This window comes from Zonotrichia albicollis, chromosome 4 (assembly GCF_047830755.1).
Source record: "Zonotrichia albicollis isolate bZonAlb1 chromosome 4, bZonAlb1.hap1, whole genome shotgun sequence".
NCBI classification, from domain to species: Eukaryota; Metazoa; Chordata; class Aves; order Passeriformes; family Passerellidae; genus Zonotrichia; species Zonotrichia albicollis.
The window spans coordinates 68832913-68852294 of record NC_133822.1 but is presented as its reverse complement, the minus strand read 5'-3'; the positions used below and the strand labels follow the sequence as shown (position 1 = coordinate 68852294).

General features: G+C 38.7%; 2 protein-coding genes across 2 annotated transcripts; one reads left to right on the top strand and one right to left on the bottom strand.

Moving 5' to 3' along the window:
• Positions 1-7487: 7487 nt before the first annotated feature.
• Positions 7488-14720, bottom strand: ALG10 (ALG10 alpha-1,2-glucosyltransferase). Its single transcript, XM_005481898.4, has 3 exons — positions 14556-14720; positions 14100-14297; positions 7488-12306 (listed from the first exon to the last, which is right to left on the bottom strand). Exons 1-3 carry the CDS (start codon positions 14718-14720, stop codon positions 11251-11253), a joined length of 1419 nt encoding a protein of 472 aa, XP_005481955.2. The 3' UTR covers positions 7488-11250.
• A 175-nt stretch (positions 14721-14895) lies between these two features.
• On the top strand, positions 14896-19013 carry TPRKB (TP53RK binding protein). Its single transcript, XM_005481897.4, has 4 exons — positions 14896-15036; positions 15473-15595; positions 15874-16050; positions 16869-19013. Exons 1-4 carry the CDS (start codon positions 14896-14898, stop codon positions 16953-16955), a joined length of 528 nt encoding a protein of 175 aa, XP_005481954.2. The 3' UTR covers positions 16956-19013.
• The last annotated feature ends 369 nt before the right edge of the window (positions 19014-19382 follow it).

Sequence of the window (19382 nt, the reverse complement as noted above, 5' to 3'; positions counted from 1 at the left end):
AGCTACAAAGAAAGGAGACTATCCAATACAATACGATAATTGTAATTTTTTGTTGGGTTACATACATTGAAAGTATATTTATCCAAAGCAATTTTTAAGTATTAAAAAATAAATAAAGTATAGAACAAGAGGACAAGACTGGTTCTATGTAAATAACTCATTGTCTGCTTATAAAAAAGCTTTGTAAAAAGCCACGAGATGCAAGAAGAAAAATAAAGGCAACACACAAAAAATCAGAAAAATGTCCTTATCCACTAAGAGGAAAGTCAATGACACTAGTTTGTCACATATCACAGACAAAATGCAAAAAGAAGAAAGTGACTGGAAATTAAAGAAAAAAGCCACTCACAAGTGCCACTTGACCACTCTCAGCGGGTGCACTCAAGCATTTTGAAGGACATCAAACTCTAATGGGCCACCAGGGAACCTGTGTCACCAGCAGAAACCAGTCTGTTAGATTCATGGGCATGGAAAACAGTGAAAAGTGTATTTTATTCTGTAGTCACATGTCTAGTAAAATATTCTTTCATGCATTATCTCGTCCAGTCATCACTACCTTCTATTGGAACCACATGACAAAAAGGACAGAACAAAGCACGAGTGTTATAAGGTGAACAGTTTTCCATAATAATTTCAGTTCTTAAAAAACTACATTTAGCATGCTCTTGAGTACAAGGAATTCAGAAAATATGACAGAAATTGTTTCTTCCTTTGTTTCTAAATCTTAGGACTTCTGAAGCCTGTATCAGAAGACTTAAGTGCAGGTCTGCATTTGTGCCTTTAAAAACATCTTCCATGTGTGAACAATTTATATTAGATCAAATAAAGAACCAAAACATAAAAGAACAGCCTTGGCTTTTGGGTTGCTGAAGACCCATCCATTCCCAGGTTGTGCAAATGCTGATGCTGCACCATGTCAGAGGACGAGGCCAGGCTGGGCTAACAACTGACATGCAATTTTATGGCTGGCTTTAGTGCTTCTTGAAGGTGGCACAACACAGTCTGCTGAGCTCAGAGCTTTGTTACATTATCTCAGGACAAGGCAAAAAGGCTGTCGGCTCACCCCAGCTAAAAAAGATCAATCATCTGAAGAGCTCCTGCTAAGAAAACCAAGACAAGCAGAACTCCCACACTGCAAATTTTGCTTCTGACAGCCAGGGTAGGATGATCACACACCCCTTTTGCCAGGCCAGTCTTTCTGATGCCATCCCAATGAAACTGATGTTAAGTACAGCCCACATTTACATCAATTGAAATCCTTGCTCAAATGAACACTGAGTTTTGTTTTTCAGCAGCAGGAATGACATAAGGAAACAGCCTCAGCATGCCAGGGTGGCTGGGATAAAGCCAGCTACAGCTGTGGACAGTCTGTGGCACAAGCTTACATGGAGAAGAGAGGTTGGCACAAAAGAAAGAACAAGAAAAAGAGGTACAGCCTATGGTGGGAGGAACAGGATCACTCACCCTAGAGAGGGATGAAAGTGGAGGCTGAGGGGCTCTTATCATGGAATTTATTCCTGGCCTAGGCTTCCTGAAAATGCACACAGCATTACTTCACAGAATTCACAGAATGACTAGGTTGGAAGAGACCTTAAAGATCATCAAGTCCAACCCATGCCCCAACACCTCAACTAAACAATGGCATCGAGTGCCATAGCCAGTATTTTATTTTACTTTTGTCTTTTTTCTCCATGCAACTTACCAGGAATCCTACAGTTTTTACTTTTATTTGTTATCAAAATACAGAAGTTCTAGTGAAGGTTCAAAGGAAAATATCAGATTAATAAAGGTATTTAGAATTATAAAAATGCAGATGAGCACAAGAACAAGTAGATCCACCTTTTCAGATTTGGGGCACAGCTGCTTTCTACCTTATATGAGCTGACAACAGAAAATCTCTAAAAAGAAATCTTTTCACCTTCATATTTCCTTGTATTGTTCCATTGTTGCAAGTATCAAACAGCAGTTTTACAAAAAAAAAAAGTAGTCAGTGCCCTGAGTTTTATTTTATTTTTAACATTTTATATTCTAGTGGATATACAAATCCAGAAATCTGTAAAGTCTTTATGCCTGTTCTTTCAGGTTGTAGATTGAGTGCATGCAGCTGAAGCGTTCCAGAAGGCGTTATTATTTCTTTAGTGTGTAGTTCCTGTTGATTTATATCCTCTAGTGTCCTCAGAGAATGCAGTATTGAAATGAAAATAGATCCATCTCATGAAGTTGCACTTACTACAACTTCAATTAAATTAGTGTGTGAGTAATGGAAAAGAGAGTTGGATTGTAATTACCTTCTTCAACTCTGCCTCGGAAGTATATATTCAAAGGACCAAACAAATTGTCAATATCTATACACTTGCCGAGTAGCATGAAAGATTAAATCTGATACCAAATTATCCTGCCTACTTTATGCTAGATTTAATGAGAAAATAAAGTATTGAATAGATTCTGTCAATACACACTGTTGTTTGCATTTTGACTGCAGAGTATAGATCCATTTGTTCGAAGTATTACTTGTGTTAATGCATAAACACTTCTCTAATGTAATAAAATAGACCTCCAAACCAATTTTTCATCCAAGAGGCAATAAAGCCATGCTGAGGGAAGAGGACCTTGCATCATGAAAGAAAACACAAAAAGGGCTGAAGAACATTTATCATGAGATCCATCACAGCAAAACCCCTGGAGGAGCCTAGAAGCTGATTTTGACAGGCTAGTTTTTTGCCAAGTAACTGCAGATTATCAGTTAGATGTTAGGACTGACTTTAAAGGCTTTTCTTGCTTGCTTATTCTCTGACAAACTGACGGGCAAGAAAGTTCAAGAGCATCATGTACTCTGTTGTGTGTGACTTAAATAACAAGGTAGAATCTTCCCAGGTGTTAACATCTTTGATTCAGATTCAGTCACAAATGGCTTACTTGAACTGATCTTTGCTGTAATTGCATGCTAAGGGTTACAGAAGACTTAATTGCTAGTAAGATGGACAGTTGTTTTCCAGAAAGACTCTTTATTCACAAAGAAGTTTTAATTATAATGCTAGAATTTGAAAGTGCAAGAGGAATGAGCCCACCAATTGATAGTGGTGGTGAGATTTTAATTCAAAATCAAAGGCTTCCTGCAAAGTTAGCTGATCTGATAGCTGTTTAAAACAATGCCTGAAGTCCCTAGCCCTCAGGCAGAGTGATTCCATGTATTAGAGAGCACATACAGCCCCATCAGGGCAAACGAAATTTGGTTTAGTCACTATAAGGATAAGAAAAGCAGGCTTCCTTACAGAAGTCTCATAATCTGAATACATTTATTTTTAATTTGACAGAAAATTCCTGTGCTTGAACTCCACAAACAAACTGTGTCTCAAGGCAAACACAGCCAACCTCTCAATAGAACAGCAAGCTACTTGAGTTAGCCTTGGCTTTAGAGGTTAAGACAGTAATCAATCCATTAACTTTGCCTCCAGAAGCATTTAACTTCATTGAGCTCTACAGGAAATGGCTAAACCAAAAACTGCTCAGCCAAACTGAAACTTCACATGCCCTACTATTAACATAGTAATAATCAAGGAGAAGCAAGCAAACTGTTGTGTATATCTCCAGCCACTTCACTAATAAAGATAAAAGCAGTTGTTGTGGGAATGAATATATTTGTTTTGGAGTGATTTTTCCAGTAGATTGACTTTGGAAGTCAAAAATTGATGTTTCATGTACAAGATAGCCAGCATGCTCCTCACAGTGAGAGTATCCATGCATAAAAGGTACCACAGACTTTCTTTCAGCTAAACAGAGCAGGGGGCACAGGTCTAGGAAGATGATACTTCTTCCTTATAGAAAAAGATCTCAGAAGTTTTGTGAAGTCTCCAATTATATTAATCATAACTTCTTATGTGCTGAAAATAAAGTTAGGGAAAAGCAATCTGGGATGCCAAATCATCGTATCTCTGTAGGTCAGTAGGTTAAGAAGCTGTTGTGCTGTGAGCTGCACACACCAGCATAAATTGTATGTATCTGCACAAGTGGAGGAGGAAAATGGAGACAATTGTCTTTGCACAATTGGTGTAGCAAGAAGATCACAACCAGAGAGAAAAGGTTCCTAAGAGTGGAAGTAATTAATCTCTGCAGAAGCTTGTCTAATAAAATGGCGAAGTCATCACTACTTGACTGCTTTAAATAGAGTGTGTTTTCAAAAGATGAGCTCCATTCCAGCTTCAAAATATTAAACTCCACAGGATTCACTTACATAACGTGAAGTAACTTCCTCCTTGGTAGGAGTTCTTATATAAAGTTTTGTGACCTCCTGTCAGGCAAACAGCCAGACAAGGCCATTGTAATGCTACACCCCTCTTCCACCCTCACAGAGTTTAAGCAATATATATTTTATAAGCAGTATAGGAGGAAGAAGTGAAATTACTAGTATTTATCTTGAAGGTGAACTTAAAGTTTCTCTCAGACAACAGCTGTTTCCAGAATCTCAAATATATTTTCTTAATTCTTAAGAAAACTGCCAGACAACTAATTTCTTTTTTGTTTTAAGCAAACTATCCTTCTTCCTTGTTTCAGAAAAGAAGGCAGAAAATTCCATCCTAGTAATAATTAAGAGAACAAACCTGTTATTGAAGGAAATGTGCACTGATATAGTTTTAGTAAGGATGCATCCAACTTTTTACTATAAACAGCAAATAAATTCCTTTTCCTTTGTTGTGTTCCTGTTTCTTTCTCCAGGGGCTGGACCTGAAGAGAGAAGGTAATTCCACAAGGCTTCTTGAGATTTTAAAGCAAGTTAGCAACACATTGGATTGGGCTGAAACTTTTCAAATTTAGCTAGCAGAGTGGCTGCCAGGAAAATCAGCTCAAACTCTGGTCATCCTGGCCTCAAGCTTGGACATGAGGCTTCCCCAGCTCAGGAGGGCCCTGCCTGGCACCAGCAAGCAGCTCACACTAGAAGGTGCTTTCAATGAGATGTCTGGCAGATGAATTCTCACCTTCACAACTGTCTCTAATGTAAAATAATGCTATTGGCAATAAGTATGTAGTGCTGTAGCAGCCCAGGAATGCACAGAACAGCTAGAAAGGAAGGAATCTCACATGCAGTATGCCAAACACCCTCGCTGCCCCTCACCAGGACTGTGGTTATACTGTGCTCACTCGCACACACCAACAATGTGGTGGCATTTGATCAGCACTGACCCTGAGGGTGAAGTGCTACTCCTGGAATCAGTGATGTTCCCAACTGTGTTTCCTTTGTTCTTTTGAAACTTGTCATTTAAATTGCAGTTCAGCCAGGCACTGCTTTGAGATTTGATGGGAACACAGGAAAATGCAGCATGATTTGCATGTACCAAACTTGCAGGTCTGAAGTATCACCCTAAAATTAGACTCTTGCCAGTGATAATCACCATTCCTTTTTCATTATATTTTCACAAGATTATTTCTATGACAATACTTTTAGGAGGGTTGATATGAAAATGTCAAAATGTAATTTCATTACAGAAGATGCGAATGTAGCTAAGGACATGAACTCTCGTAATTACATCTTTGAAAAGACATACACTGCTCTTATTAAAAGGAGTTCAAGCCAATTTGAATTAAATGCATGGGATATTAATTTACATCTACTTAAAACCAGGATATAGAGCACATGGGAAACATTGCTTTAACAATGTTTACTTTTTAAGACACATCAGTTTTGTTTTATAAACCTATCAGCAATGGAGAGAGAGAGATGGGACGACTGAGTGGGTGGTGGTCAGAATCCCATTTTACTGTGGATGACATATGCTGATATACTATTCTAGGAAGGCTAGTAATATTTACTACAATGATTGGGTTAATCATCACATAAACATATACCTTTTGCAACATCTCTTGCTTGTACAAGTTGATTCAATCTTCTTGCCTGTCACCAGTCTGATCCAATCCTCCCAAAATCTTCAAAGTTCTGCTTGTTTTTACCAAGGTATGCCGATTATCAAATGTCTTATGTTAAACAGGTCCAAAGTAGATCATAAACCCACTAAAGTATCTGGGCAACTGACAACATGAAAATCAGACAGACAATGCTTTTTTGAGATTCAATGGGAGTCAAATGGAAATTGCAGGAAAATGTGATTTACTTATGTTAAACTCATAGGTCTGAAGAGGGTGTCTGAAAGTGGTCTCTGAACCAAGGCTGTAGTGAGGTCAGGGCTGGTTTATTCTCCCATATAACAAGGGAGAGGACCAGATGAAATGGCCTTAAGTTTAGATTGGATATTACAAAAACATTCTTCATGGAACAGGTAGGCAGGCTTTGAAACAGGCTGTCCAGGGAAGTGCTGGAATCACCATCCCTCCAAGATTTCAAAAGGTGCATGAATGTGGCAGGTGGGGATATGGTTAAGTGGTGAAAAAAGTAGTAGTGGGTTGATAGCTGGACTCAATGGTCTTAGAAGTCTTGTCCAACCTTAATGATTCTATGATACCATAAAAATGAAAGCAACTCCTTTGCTATCTGTGAATACTCAGCTGTGTTTCAAGTAAGCTCACATTTCCTGAACACAGCAAGAACAGTTTTTTCATTTACAGATGCACAGTGAAGTCCTAAAACTTCCAATGAACCAGTTCACTGTCAGATTTCAACAGGATCATTCTCCCAGAGATCCAGGCAGCTCTAGCAACAAGTGGATTCTCCTTGCAGCTGGAGAAGACATTCCCACTCGTGTATGGCAAGCAGCTCTCCCCATCACCAGGTACTTTAGCCAGCCACAGCCAGAGGCACCCACTGACTCCTGCTCCTGGCAGCCTTGCCCACTCCCAGCTAGGGCAGCACTGCCATGACAATGACCTGCAGAAACATTTTTCCTCTTGCTTCCTGCTCCTTGTATCCCAACTATCTGGGAAGCTGAAGGAACAGCGTGAGATCTTGAGCATATTCTGAGATCAAGCAGAAAAACTGGCAAATTAAGGGCATTTTAGCTACACATGGCTAGGTAAATTAGCATTTTTGTCTTACACAGATCCTTTTTGTTTGCAAAAGGATGTTTGTTAGCAAAACCAATTATCTGCATCTATCTAAAGCATACTTTTGAGAAGGATGTTTTTCTATAAAACATGCCTCAGGTAACAGAAAAATGTCACTGAATTGAAAATAAAAAGCATATCTTATCTAACAAGGGATGAGCAAGGAGTGCAATGTTTTTCAGGCAAAAAAATTTAGGATGCTGAATATAGCCAAAGTTTAAGATAATTAGAAGCATTTTCATGGACTGGACTTTACAATTTTTCATTACATGAAAACTAGATGATGTATTTAAAAGACAGTATATTGACTACCATAGGGCCAACAGAGACTTCAGCATTTATAGTTTGCATGTGCATCACTCAAAAAAGAGTGAATATTTCAGAAAGTCACCATGTGTCAGTCTCAACAGCATAATTATTCCACTTTTCTCAATTTGTCCTTCAGGGCTTTTTTTCTTCTTAGACAGAAACAAACAGAATGAATATGCAAAGAAAGAAAGAATACTGTGAAATTTAATAATAAAACACCCAAAGGAAATCTGCTAGAAACAACATCTTTACAACATTAGGATTTCAAGTTTCATTTTGCTCTCTTAGAGCAGACATGAAAATTTCACAAACAGAAAAAAATGCAGGAAAGACACTTTAAAGACGAACAAAACTTGTTCTAGTAAAATTTAACATACTCTATGTATTTAAAACTACCAAGGATATTATAGCTAAATCAGTTAGCTAATTGAAGTTTTCTAATTATACGTGTTCCTGGAACAACATTGATTTCAAGCAGCATTGCACGAAGCACTTGGTCACCTCAACAGGACAGCACAGGACTGCCACCTTGTGAACAACAAAAAACACCACAACTGCATTAGCAGGACAAAATTCAACTGCCCCCAGACACTACAAAACACTTTTTCCTTACTTTCTAACTGAAGTCATCCATCTTATTTATCAACTCTCTAGAAAACTAACAGAAAAAAATATTTCAGCATTGCTTATGGTATAAAATTCTTGCTAATTCTGAACATGTGTTGTCAAGGAAATAATGAGGAATGAAATATAGAACACTCACAAACAGCAGGAAATGCAGTTCACAGCAAAAAGCATTATCAAATTTTCTATCATACTGAATAACAACATATTTTTAACTAAAAGAAAAAAAAGTTTCACTTTTTTGTACTTTTTCATCCATTTCAAAACAATTCAGCCATGCTGTGACTGTTCAGCTATCTTTATTATTCCAACAGTTACTGAAAAATCATCTTATTTCTAAGAAAAATTAAAACTGAACCTTTTTTTCAAAGCAGCCATTATAGAAATGTTAGCTATATTATTTTTGGTTTTACCTTAAATATTTCAAGGAATTAGTGTGATTTTATTCTAAATTGATAACTAAGAAAATTTACAAGAAATTAACATTTTAAAGCTGTTGTAAGAAATTTCAGTGACACCTGCTGAGAATTAACCTAAAGTAAGCAATTATGGTTCTATTGAATGTAGAAGACCTTGGCAACATGAAGCAGGATAAATACAGCCCCTTTTTGCATGTCTTTAAGGAAAACAGTTAACAAATTTAAAACAACTACAATGGAAATATTTCAGGGGCAAAATACCAAATATTAAAATCCATTTTTCAATGGATTTCACCAGTGTTACTGCTATTTGTCAAAATTCCAGGAAATACTGATGGAATTGGCTTTATGACCAGTTCTGGTACAATATAATGCCTCTGATTTCTGGACTGACTTGGCTAACATTGAATATTACCTGCAAACACCCTAAGGCTCATAGACAAAAGTGAAAATGCAGCTTTATTCTACAAATACATTCTCCTTTCCTACTTTAGTAATTCATCAACTTCCCTCTTTAAATAAACTTTTATCAACTCAGACATCAAAATATATTAAGGATGATTTTACTTTTAAATTAAAACCTGTAAGTATGATGATAAATTCCATTATAAAACATTATGCCATTTCATATTACTGCTTAAACAGCCCCAACAGGTCACAGACATCTCTCTATGTGTCATTTTTCTAGTGTCTCCTGGGATGGAGCTCATTAGAAAGGTATTGCGCTCTAAATTTTGGTGGATGTTTTGCATTCACTTTTCACAACAAAAAAAAAGTTTTAAATTGTTTTTTAAATTGCACATATTTAAAGTGGTTCTTTTTTCTTGAAACAGCTGCCACTTCTGTTAAAAATAGGAATCATTAACAGTCTCTCAACAGAGTTGATCAAGGATGGCATTTGAAACCAGTAAAAACAGACATGATGGATAAAACACCTGTTGAATATACAGGGATCTTTGCAAGGGACTTTTTTTTTTTTTCTCAAGGGAATTTACACCTGCTCCTCTACATAAAACCAGAAAAAAACTTTGGGTCTAAGATACAACTTGGAATACTAGACAGAGCCCCATGCCTTTCCATGTTACCATTCCAACTCAGTATTTCAGGGCACAAATGAAGTTGTACTTAAGCAGGCAAGTGCTCTTTAACTTAGGATTTTATTGGCATGGCACACAAAAACAAAACTGGAAGCAGAAGGCACACAAGACTTCCCCTCCCAAATCTGTGATACTGAAACCACAACACGACATCCTGAACTCTGCCAGAACTACACTGGATCCTTCAAAAGCAATCCATTTCAGGTTTCTTTTGTCCCTTCAATGTGAAGAAGTAAACAGGTACTGACTGAAAACGCCTTTCCCTATGGTACACATTGACAACAAATTGCCAGTCTGGCAACAGACCAACAAGCAAAAAGTGACCTGGCAAATATCCTGAATTCAATAGAAACACCTACTCATTGAAGAGTGGCTGGAGGGTTTCCTTGGGAGAAACAGGGGTGCAGAGGCATTGATGAGAATCTGAGCTCACCACACCCATCACAGGGCTGGTACAGGGAAGGAACTGGAGCCAGGACAGGGATCTTAGTGGGGTAAAAGAAACCAGTAACAGTACTGACCTGAGCCTGTAACTCCCAGAACTGACCTCTTGAGAAACTATTCCAAGCAACTTGTGTGGCAATAATATCATGTTTGCACAGATTTGGCTGAAGTATTATCATTAGAGAACAATAATGAATTCAAAGAAGCTACACAGTGCCTGAAGTTTTGGGGACCACTCTCCCCTGCCACATACTGTAGCAATCAAATACTTTTGAGACTTAATATAAGTGATTTACTTACAGGAACTATTAAAGCCTTCATTTACTCTGATGATTGTGTACACTAGATGCTTTTAAATATATGTACATACATATATATACATTCCATTTCACCTTTGTCAAACAGAATATATACACTCAAGTTCCATTAAACGTGGAAAATACTTGAAAGAATAGTTCAATAATGCCATTAGCACTTCTTGAAGATTACACACCAAAGATCTTTGAAACACTCAGTGCAACTCAGAAGTGCACTCAGAGTCGATTTCAGCACAAACCTGTGAGCACAGAGCCACAGCACATAAAAGCTCAATATTTAAGAGGGCTGCAATGCACTGCACGTTGCAGTCTGACATCTGCAAACTGCTCCCTTTCTCACATTACCAACTGCCATTTGTGCTTTACTGTACAGTAACACTTATTCCTCCAAAGGAGGTGCACACACACAGCATCCACTGTGTTTGCTAAATATCAGTTTGAAATAAAATGTTTAAACTTCTCTAGTGGTTTAAGAGCCTATTCTGCTTACAAAACTACTGTAAGCATTTACTAACAAAAAAAGTAATGAAAATTCAGAGAGACATAGGAGGCTTTGAAAACATTGTACTTTAATAGTGGTTTATACTTTGGCCACTAGTAAACCTAGAAGAAAATGGCCTGATCTGAGGAATAAATATGAACACAGATAAATAAACAAAAAGGTTGAATAGATTGAAATCCTTCTTTTGTAAAAAAGAAACCTCTGGAACATACTTATAAACTATTTTACCTTCAAGGGCAAGTTATATAGTATTTCATTATCATGAAAAATGACAGTAAACATCTCCCTTATTTTACATTAATTACAGAAAGGTGTTCTCACACTTCCCCTCATATTGAATTTTTACATTTTCATAAATTCAATATGTGGAGTATCTTCACATTATAACAGATCTTGCATTTGGTTACAACAATGTAAGCAAAGAGCTTACTTCCCAATTCCAGCTAGGGAAAACAGTCCTTACATGATGCAAAACATACTGTTTCATTCCAGAGTCCAGTCCTGAAACAGAACTGTGTTTTCCTACAGGTATAAAAGTATCAAAAAAGTCACCACATAAACCTCTGTACTTCACCACTACTTTCCCATTGGAATGTTCTATTTAGAAAAAGATAAAAAGTTACAGCATTTACTAATATATAAAATGCCAGTTCCAGAAGTTGTCTATATAGAGGCAAAAATGGAATATTGAGTCTATATATTAAGAATGCCAGAATAAAGTAACGAAATTCTAGCAATTTTTGAGGAACTGTGACTGCTAATAAACATACAAAATACATTAAGATCCAGAATATTGATTTTGATTTTAGTGTATCAGCAAAACTCCAGCCAGCAAATAGATAGAAAGGAACTAACAGGTATTTTACAAGCTCGTGTCTTTGGAACACTTTTCTCCAGACATAAAATGTAAAATGTCTGTTGTCTGCTAGTAAATACTTATGGACATAGGTAAATTTCCAGACCAGGAACAAAGAGATGACAGTGACTAAGCTATACTGCACAGGGTACTTCTTCAATGACAACAGGAATTTCCTGATTTTAGTAGGGGTCAGTAAATGAGGAAATGAAAAAAAAGCAGTAAAGGACAGAAAATAGAACAGCTGAGGAAAGTGCAAACAGGCTTCATGACTACTTTTGTCACCAACAACTATTCCACCATTGATGAAGACAAAAACAAAGAAGAGACATACTAAAATGATGTATGGCCAAGTTAAAGCAGTAAGTGTAACTAAATTTTTGGGTGACAAGAGATATTTAACAAGAAACTGCAGTATTCTGGTCAAATCTGAAAATGATCCTTTCCTGGAAGAAATCTTTTCATCTTTCTTTTTCTGCAACTCAATCTTCCAGGCTTCATTTAGCTTCTCTGCAACAACATTTCCAGCACAAAAAACTGTCCACACAATGTTTGTCTGACGAAACATGAAGCCACAAAATCCAAGGAGAGCAGCAGTTTTATGGTTACCATAAAGGCACATTAAATAGGAAAAAAGAGTAAAAAATACTGATCCCGGATCCGTATAATAAAGGAATGTAAAAAAATAAAGGGTGGGAAATGCTGCAAGTGTTAATGCAGACAAGATCCTCTGGAAACCAGACACAGCCTAAAGAAGAAGCAGAAAAATGTGGTTAGACAGTGCCCAATAAAATAAAATAGTACATTAAAAGAAAACTAGTATAACTCTTGAGAATTCTATTAACACAATATAACATCTCCTATGTTCTTTGTTTCCATTATTGCACAAGTGCTGTATTTTTCTTAAGTTCCTGCTATGTTTATACAGTTACACAATGTTAAAATCCAAGTGAAAAGCACAGAACATTACTGCAGGTGATTTAAAAAGATGGCGATGAAAATACACCCACTTCTTTCATATGTCAGGTGTGCCCATATTTGTGGTATTAAAATCATGGTGGGGGCATAACCACTCCCATACTTTGGATAAAAGGGCTGCATCAATGGGCAGAAGACAAAATCAATGGTTTATTCCCCTGCAATCTCACCATGAGATTCTGTTTGTCTGTGTGACAGCACCATTCTGTGCCTCTGCTATCACCTCTTCTGAACCCAGTCACAAAGAGGCCAACTCCAAGTTTCTGATCTTTGATGTAGCCTTTATTATTTATCCTCATTATAATTAATGAGTCAGAAAAAAAAATTTAAAAAGGAGCCATGCAGTTAAAAACTCTTCCCAATTATTTCACTCACTACATGACAACACCACAAATCACAACACTAAAAAATGCTGCATGATGTTTCTGAATGATGTAGTGTGGGGTGAAACAGCCACCTATCATCTTACAAGGAAGGGGAATAGAGAAAACACTGAAGTCAAAGAAATGTCAAAAGACAACTAAATGCTTAGACTACCATCATGAAACTTGTTCTTACATTTATGTTTCCACTTTGAAGTATAAAATTAAAAGTAGAAACCATTTATTTAATCTGATCTAATTCTGTACAGTGTTATCATTAGCTTAAAAATGAAGAGATTTCCTCTAAGAAAATACACCAATTTTCTTTGTAGTAAAGGGATCCTTCAGTTATTGGGAACAGGAAAAAAATGTTTTAAGGTTAAAAGTCAAAAAAGTAACTTTACTAATGTGCAAGATTTTAAATAGGCCATTAACCACTAAAACAATTTATTTATTGCAGTGATGGATGCTTTAGATTTTTAAATATACAGCATTCTTGTATGCAAGCTGAACTGTTATGGTCTGGCTGTGTGGACAGGTAAGAACTGGTTGGATGATGAACTGGCTACACTCTACCCAAAGGACAGTAACAACCCAAGGACCACAGGGATCAGTACTGGGACCTGTCCCAATTAATGGCTTTATCAAAGACAAGATAGACAAGAGTACACTGTCGCCAAGTCTGTAGTTGACACTGTGTAAGCAGGACCAGGCAACTTGCTCAAAAGCACAAGTGTCATCCAGAGTGACCCACAGAGGCTGGAGGAATGGCGTAACAAAAATATGATGAAATTCAACAAGGCCAAATCCAAATGCCTGCAGCTGAAAAATAAGAAATCCCCTTAAATGACAGAGGCTGCTCACAGAGCAGCTGAGGAGCCGCTGTTCAAGCTGTGTAAGACACTTAAGCAATTCCAATGACATGAGCATCCAGACCTTTGGATAATAAGTCTGCATATCTACTAACTCTTATTTCAACAGGACTCCTTCTACATATGTGCAAGAATGAATTTTTAGAGGATTGCACCTCGTGCAAGAAAAAAAAAACATTTAAAAGAAATTAGAGAAAAGGAATGTGCCTTCTTGGCCAAACTGCTGGTGGTACTCGCAGTTACATAAAACTGAGGCAGTGAAGGGAACACACACTAAGCCATCCAAGTTGCTTGCACGAGTACATAACATTGCTTTATTTTGACCGTACCTTATTCTTCTGATGGATCTTGAACAGAAGCAAGTACAGTAAGTAGAAGTTCCCAGCACTGAAGAGGAGGTTGATAAACCTGAGCATTCCCACAGAGCACACCACGCTTCCCGTCCAGCCGAGGAGCCACGCCGCGGGCTTCACCACTCCCACCGAGAGCAGGTACAGGCCGGGCAGCGTGGTGATCATGGGGTCCCACTGCAAGGGAACACCGCGTCAGGGAGCCGCTGCCTCCACAGGGCCCGAGCCGCGACACGGCCACACCGCCCCAACACCACCCCTGGCTCGGCCGCAGGCTCTGACAACTCCCGGCACTGCTGCCCTGAGGGCTCTGAGCTCTGCCCTGCCCGGCTGCTGCTGCGGCTCCACTGCTACACAACCCACGTCCGGCCAGCCCCGACCCCGATCCCGAGCGCTGCTGTGCCGCCGCTGCTGCAAGGGTGAGCCCCTCCTGACCTGCAGGAAGCGGCCGTGGCAATAGGCCTGCGCCTGCGGGACGTGGAACACCTCGTCCATGTAGGGACCGCGCTGGCGGCGGCTGACGGCCGCGAAGAGCAGGCAGGACAGCAGGAAGGCGCCGCTCATGGCTCCTGAGAAGCCGTAGGCCTCGTAGCGCTCCATGCCGGCTCCGCGCCGGCCGCGACGGGGCCACTCTTCCGGGGAGGGGCGAGGGGCGGCACCCGGGAAGCGGGGCCGGGAATCGGGGGATTCCTGTGGAAGCGCTGAGCCCTTGGTCTCCGTGGTTGCGTGTTGTTAGCGCTGTGTTTTCCACGGGCCGAGCGGCGATAGCCCGGGGATGGAGCGAACGCACCGGCTGGAGCTGTTCCCGGAGCGCAGCGTCACGCTGCTCCTCTTCCAGCACGTGAAAAATGCCGCTGCTCTGCGGAAAAAAGCCATGGATGGCTCCATTGAGGGAGCACTGATAAACCCTGCGATGGTGAGTGTTGTCCTGGCGGAGCGGGAGGCCCGCGGGAGCTCAGCTAGGCCGGCCCGGGCTCTCCGTCGCTGTCACACGAGCGGTTCTGCGCGTCCCCCGGCCCTGCAAGTGCCCGCCTTTGGTTTCAATACTGCGTCCTACAGCTGAAAGGGTCGGCTCTGTTTAACAGCCTTGGCAAGATTGGCCAAAAACATTATGTTTTCATTAATTTCACATCCTGCTTGGTGGAGTTTAAACCTGCCTCATGTGCTAATTAATTCATGCTGTCTAAAATCTACTATTTGGTGCCTTTGTTCTCATTTAACCCATAAATAGTTTCAGAATCTAGGTTTACTTTTTGTTAGAATTAGGCTCTCAAAATGAAGTGGTCAGAATTTTTTTCAGATTTCAAAACAGTAAGTTAATTCTGTATAACTCTTTCTTTGGTGTTTTACAGATTGTAGATCCTTTTCAGATTCTTGTGGCAGCCAACAAAGCAGTGCATCTACAGAAGATAGGTAAAATGAAGACCAGAACGCTCTATGCAGAAATTATTTTCAGCCTTTCACCGAGCAACAATGTAAGATCTATTGAACAAATTTCTTTTTTGCCAGAAATGCTTGCTAAGATCCACACAGCCAAACTAGGTACATGTATTCCTTTAACACTCTATAAAGCTACTAGAAGAAGTTTTTAATTGTTATTTTTAATGTGCTGTTATGGTTTGTAGCTTGTTAGAATTCCATTAATGTAAAATGTCTGTCAGTTTATACTCTTGGTATATCTGACGCAGTAACTGAAAAGGTTCCTGATATGTAGTGAGAAAGTGACTCATAATATTTTTTTCTCTTTTTTCAGATTTCAGATGCATTTAAAAAGTTTGGCATTTCAGACAGCGACACAGCAGTGCTCATTGTGCTGGTCGTGGATGGAGACAAGAACGTCAATCTGGCAGATATAACATCTCAGGTGGAAGGCCAGCGGGTTTCCCTAGATGAACTCCCCCAGCTAACAGACACTGCCAAAGTTAAAAAGGTGTGTAGCCAAAAGAGAGGACTGACATGGAGAAAAGGGACAGTTTATTTAGTTGTCTGATTAAATATCAACGGACAAAATTAACTTAGGATCTGTATTTCTTTAGCAGAACTGAAAACTTCATTTAAGTGGACCTTGATTATTTCTTTGAATTTTTTCGTTGAAACAAATTTTAGTTGTCACACCCTAACATCACAAAGTTTAAGTCTTCAAATTATTAATGCTGTCAGGGAATTAGAGCATAAAAAGAAATTCCTGATTGCTGCCTACCATCCAGGAACTTTTGATTCCTGTTTTTCAGGCAAATATTCATTTAATTAAAAATTTCAGTCCTGAGAATTTTCATAAGCTTAAGTACATAGATAGTCCCAGAAGGGGTGGTTAAAATAGGAACAGGTTAATTAGCTGTTAGGAGCTGTCTTGGGGAATTTATGCTCTTAAGAGATTACCATATGCTAAATAGGTATTTTGAAGCATATGCCTTCTACGTGATAAAATTCAAGTAACTTCAATCATCTTTATCCTGTCTGTCAAAGTATTGATAAGAGACACATGAATAAAATTGGACAAATTATAGCATTTAACATATGGAGCTTTAAGTGCTGCTCTTATTCAGTTTCATAGCTTTCCTTATTCTTGCAGTTTCAGAATTTGCTTCAGTCCAAATTTTGTCTTGCAGTCACAAGAAGATAGGAATTTCCAATATAAAAGTGGGGGAGAGGGCAATAATCTTTGATTGTACATAGTTTTAGAAGGTACGTCATCAGTTTTTTTCTTCCTTATACATCTTTCCTGTTTTTCTTGTTGTTTTTTTGCAGATGTACAAAGTCACTCCACAGGAAGAAAAAATTGGCACCTTATTGGATAGTGTTGTTTGCAGAATGTCAACAAAAGATGTTTTGTGAAAAGGTGGAAATAAATTTCAGAGGAAGTGAAGTAGTACTGAGTAGTGTGATGACATCTGAGCTTTAACCGAGCTTGGACACAAGGGTGACCTGAGCTGTGTTCTAAGCACCGACAGCATGCCAAGCAGAACTTGCCATTGACATTGTGGTCCTTTTTCTTGACAAAGGAGAGTTGGCAGTACTTTAAGCTGAACTTAAACAAAAAGCTTGGAAATTTGTACTTACTTTTGTCTTTTGTCAAATGTTTTGGTAGTCCCAGAGAGAGTTCAAACATTGTAAATCATTTTTATTAACTGTGCTCTGATTTGTTTTGGTTTGGCAACCCAATGGATGATATCCTTTTAACAATGCTACTGCCAGAAAAGGCATCTTTACAGCCCAAGTATTTCTGATGGCCTAGAAAGGGGAAATTTTCCATAAACGATCAGCAGCATCTCCCTCTTTGTGCTCCTGGGACAGAGTTGCTGCCCACCCCTTGAGGACAGGAAGGGGCAGAGGGGTGCCATGCCAGCCAGTGGCAGTGTGCAGCAGGGGTGTCAGAGATGTGTACAATGAAGAATGAGGTCAGTGTGGGTAGTGCTGTGGTGGTGTTAGCACCTGACACTCTGATGTCATCCACTGCTGGCTATAAAGGATAAGGAGCTTTTACTTCATGACATTGGTTTATGCATGATGATGCTGAACTTAGAGCCTGGTTACAGGTGCAGAATTCATGACAAATTTCCACCATAGGTTGTATCCACTTGAATTGGCAATAGAGCTTACATAGTATTCTTAAAGGACATAAAACTTGGTGTTCTGAACCACTGCTAGGGAAGGCCATCAAAGGGAACTAGGAGGACTGTTGATTTCCAGTAGTCACCCGGTGCAACAGCTGTGAATGTGTATAATTTTATCACATGCAAGCATCCTGTTTAAGTAATGTCCTAATTAGGTAGAAATCCATACTCATTGTTATTATTATGGTGTATTGTTTTTCAAAGATGTGCATAAAATTACAGCTGTCTGCATTTTTTTTCCTGATGTTTTCTGAGGTATTATGATTTGTGTAATTAAAAGATCTTTGGAAGAGAATGCCTCACATTCTTACACAAAGATTTTGAAGGAGAGGTAGGTCTTAGAGTTGATAATAGTACAGTAAACAGACCAGTGAACTGACATATAGACATGGTTTTGTCTGTGTTTCTGTGTTTAATACAGAAATGTACAGCTTCAGTTTTGCATTTTGATTTCATTTAAGTTTTCCCTTAGTTAAAACACAGTAGTACAAGTACCATCCTTTTCTTACCAACCAAACCAATGGCAAATTTAGTTACAAAATACTAAGGGAATGACAAGGTTTATCAAAGGATTAGGGGCAAATGGCTGTGCTGACATCTTGCTGTAAAGATGGCTTTACAGAATGCATCATCCTCTCTAAAGGGAAATGTGATGCAGTAGTAAAAAATGGAGCTTGGAAGGACTTGAGTCTTCAAAAGTCTGTCACAACAGCATGTGAGAATGACTATGGAAAATAAAGAGACTTGTTTTCCTTTTCTGACAGTCCAGTTGGTACATGGAATATATCAGAAGGTTCACTGGCTGAACTGCAATGTTTTTGTTAGTTTAAAATAACAGCAGACAGGCTTACTTAAACCACTGCCTTTTTTGAGCACGTGTAAAACATCTGTCCAGTCTGTTTAGTACAGGAGAATAGTAATAAAATTATGACTACATAAAGTTTTGACGCACCAATTCCAAACTTGAGTTCCCAGTTTCTACTTCTCCATCTATTTCATTGGTGTAGAGAATTAAATAGCTCATTACTGTTGACATAAGTTAAATTGTGATTTACTGTGAGACCCAAATGAGGTGTTTTCATGAGTGGATTTACAGGAAATTATTTTGGGAGTTGAAGTCTCCAGTGTCATTCAGTCAGGCAGATGATTTGAGGCTGTTTGTGTTGAAGACTATGCCCTGCAAGACCACTGGTTTTCACAAGATGTGGTTGCATTATCCAACTTAAATGAGTTATTTACAAAAACTGATAATAAAAGTAGATTTTGTTCACCCTGCAAAGATACAGTTGTCTTTCTGAACACATTAAAATAATTTAGATCTCCAGTGTTACTGTTAAATCAACTAAGGCTGTTTTCAAGGAAAGCAAAATTTTAAGAAAAATGTTTTGCAAAACATTTAATGTTCTGCAGCAGTCACTTATGAACTTTCATACCTCATCTCCTCTATCACAAGGTGAAAGAGGAGACTGAAGTATTTTCAGTACCTTATTTGGCCCTCCAGTGCTTCAGAGGCAGGATTATTCCTGCAGAATTTATAAATTTGACAATTTAATGCTACATCATGATGTGCATTCAATTGTTGTGAACACATGATGTGTGTTCAATTGTTCTAGGGGGTTTTTTTCCCTTGGTGGGGTGCATTTGGGAT

Bases quoted from the DNA above. Each gene is read 5' to 3' on its own strand.
- ALG10 (XM_005481898.4), bottom strand. From the start codon at position 14,720: ATGGAGCGCTACGAGGCCTACGGCTTCTCAGGAGCCATGAGCGGCGCC. The intron at 14,298-14,555 runs GTCAGGAGGGGC...GTTCCCTTGCAG, and splicing joins GCCACGGCCGCTTCCTGCAG to TGGGACCCCATGATCACCAC. The intron at 12,307-14,099 runs GTACGGTCAAAA...CTTCTTCTTTAG, and splicing joins AGATCCATCAGAAGAATAAG to GCTGTGTCTGGTTTCCAGAG.
- TPRKB (XM_005481897.4), top strand. From the start codon at position 14,896: ATGGAGCGAACGCACCGGCTGGAGCTGTTCCCGGAGCGCAGCGTCACG. The intron at 15,037-15,472 runs GTGAGTGTTGTC...GGTGTTTTACAG, and splicing joins CACTGATAAACCCTGCGATG to ATTGTAGATCCTTTTCAGAT. The intron at 15,596-15,873 runs GTAAGATCTATT...CTCTTTTTTCAG, and splicing joins GCCTTTCACCGAGCAACAAT to ATTTCAGATGCATTTAAAAA.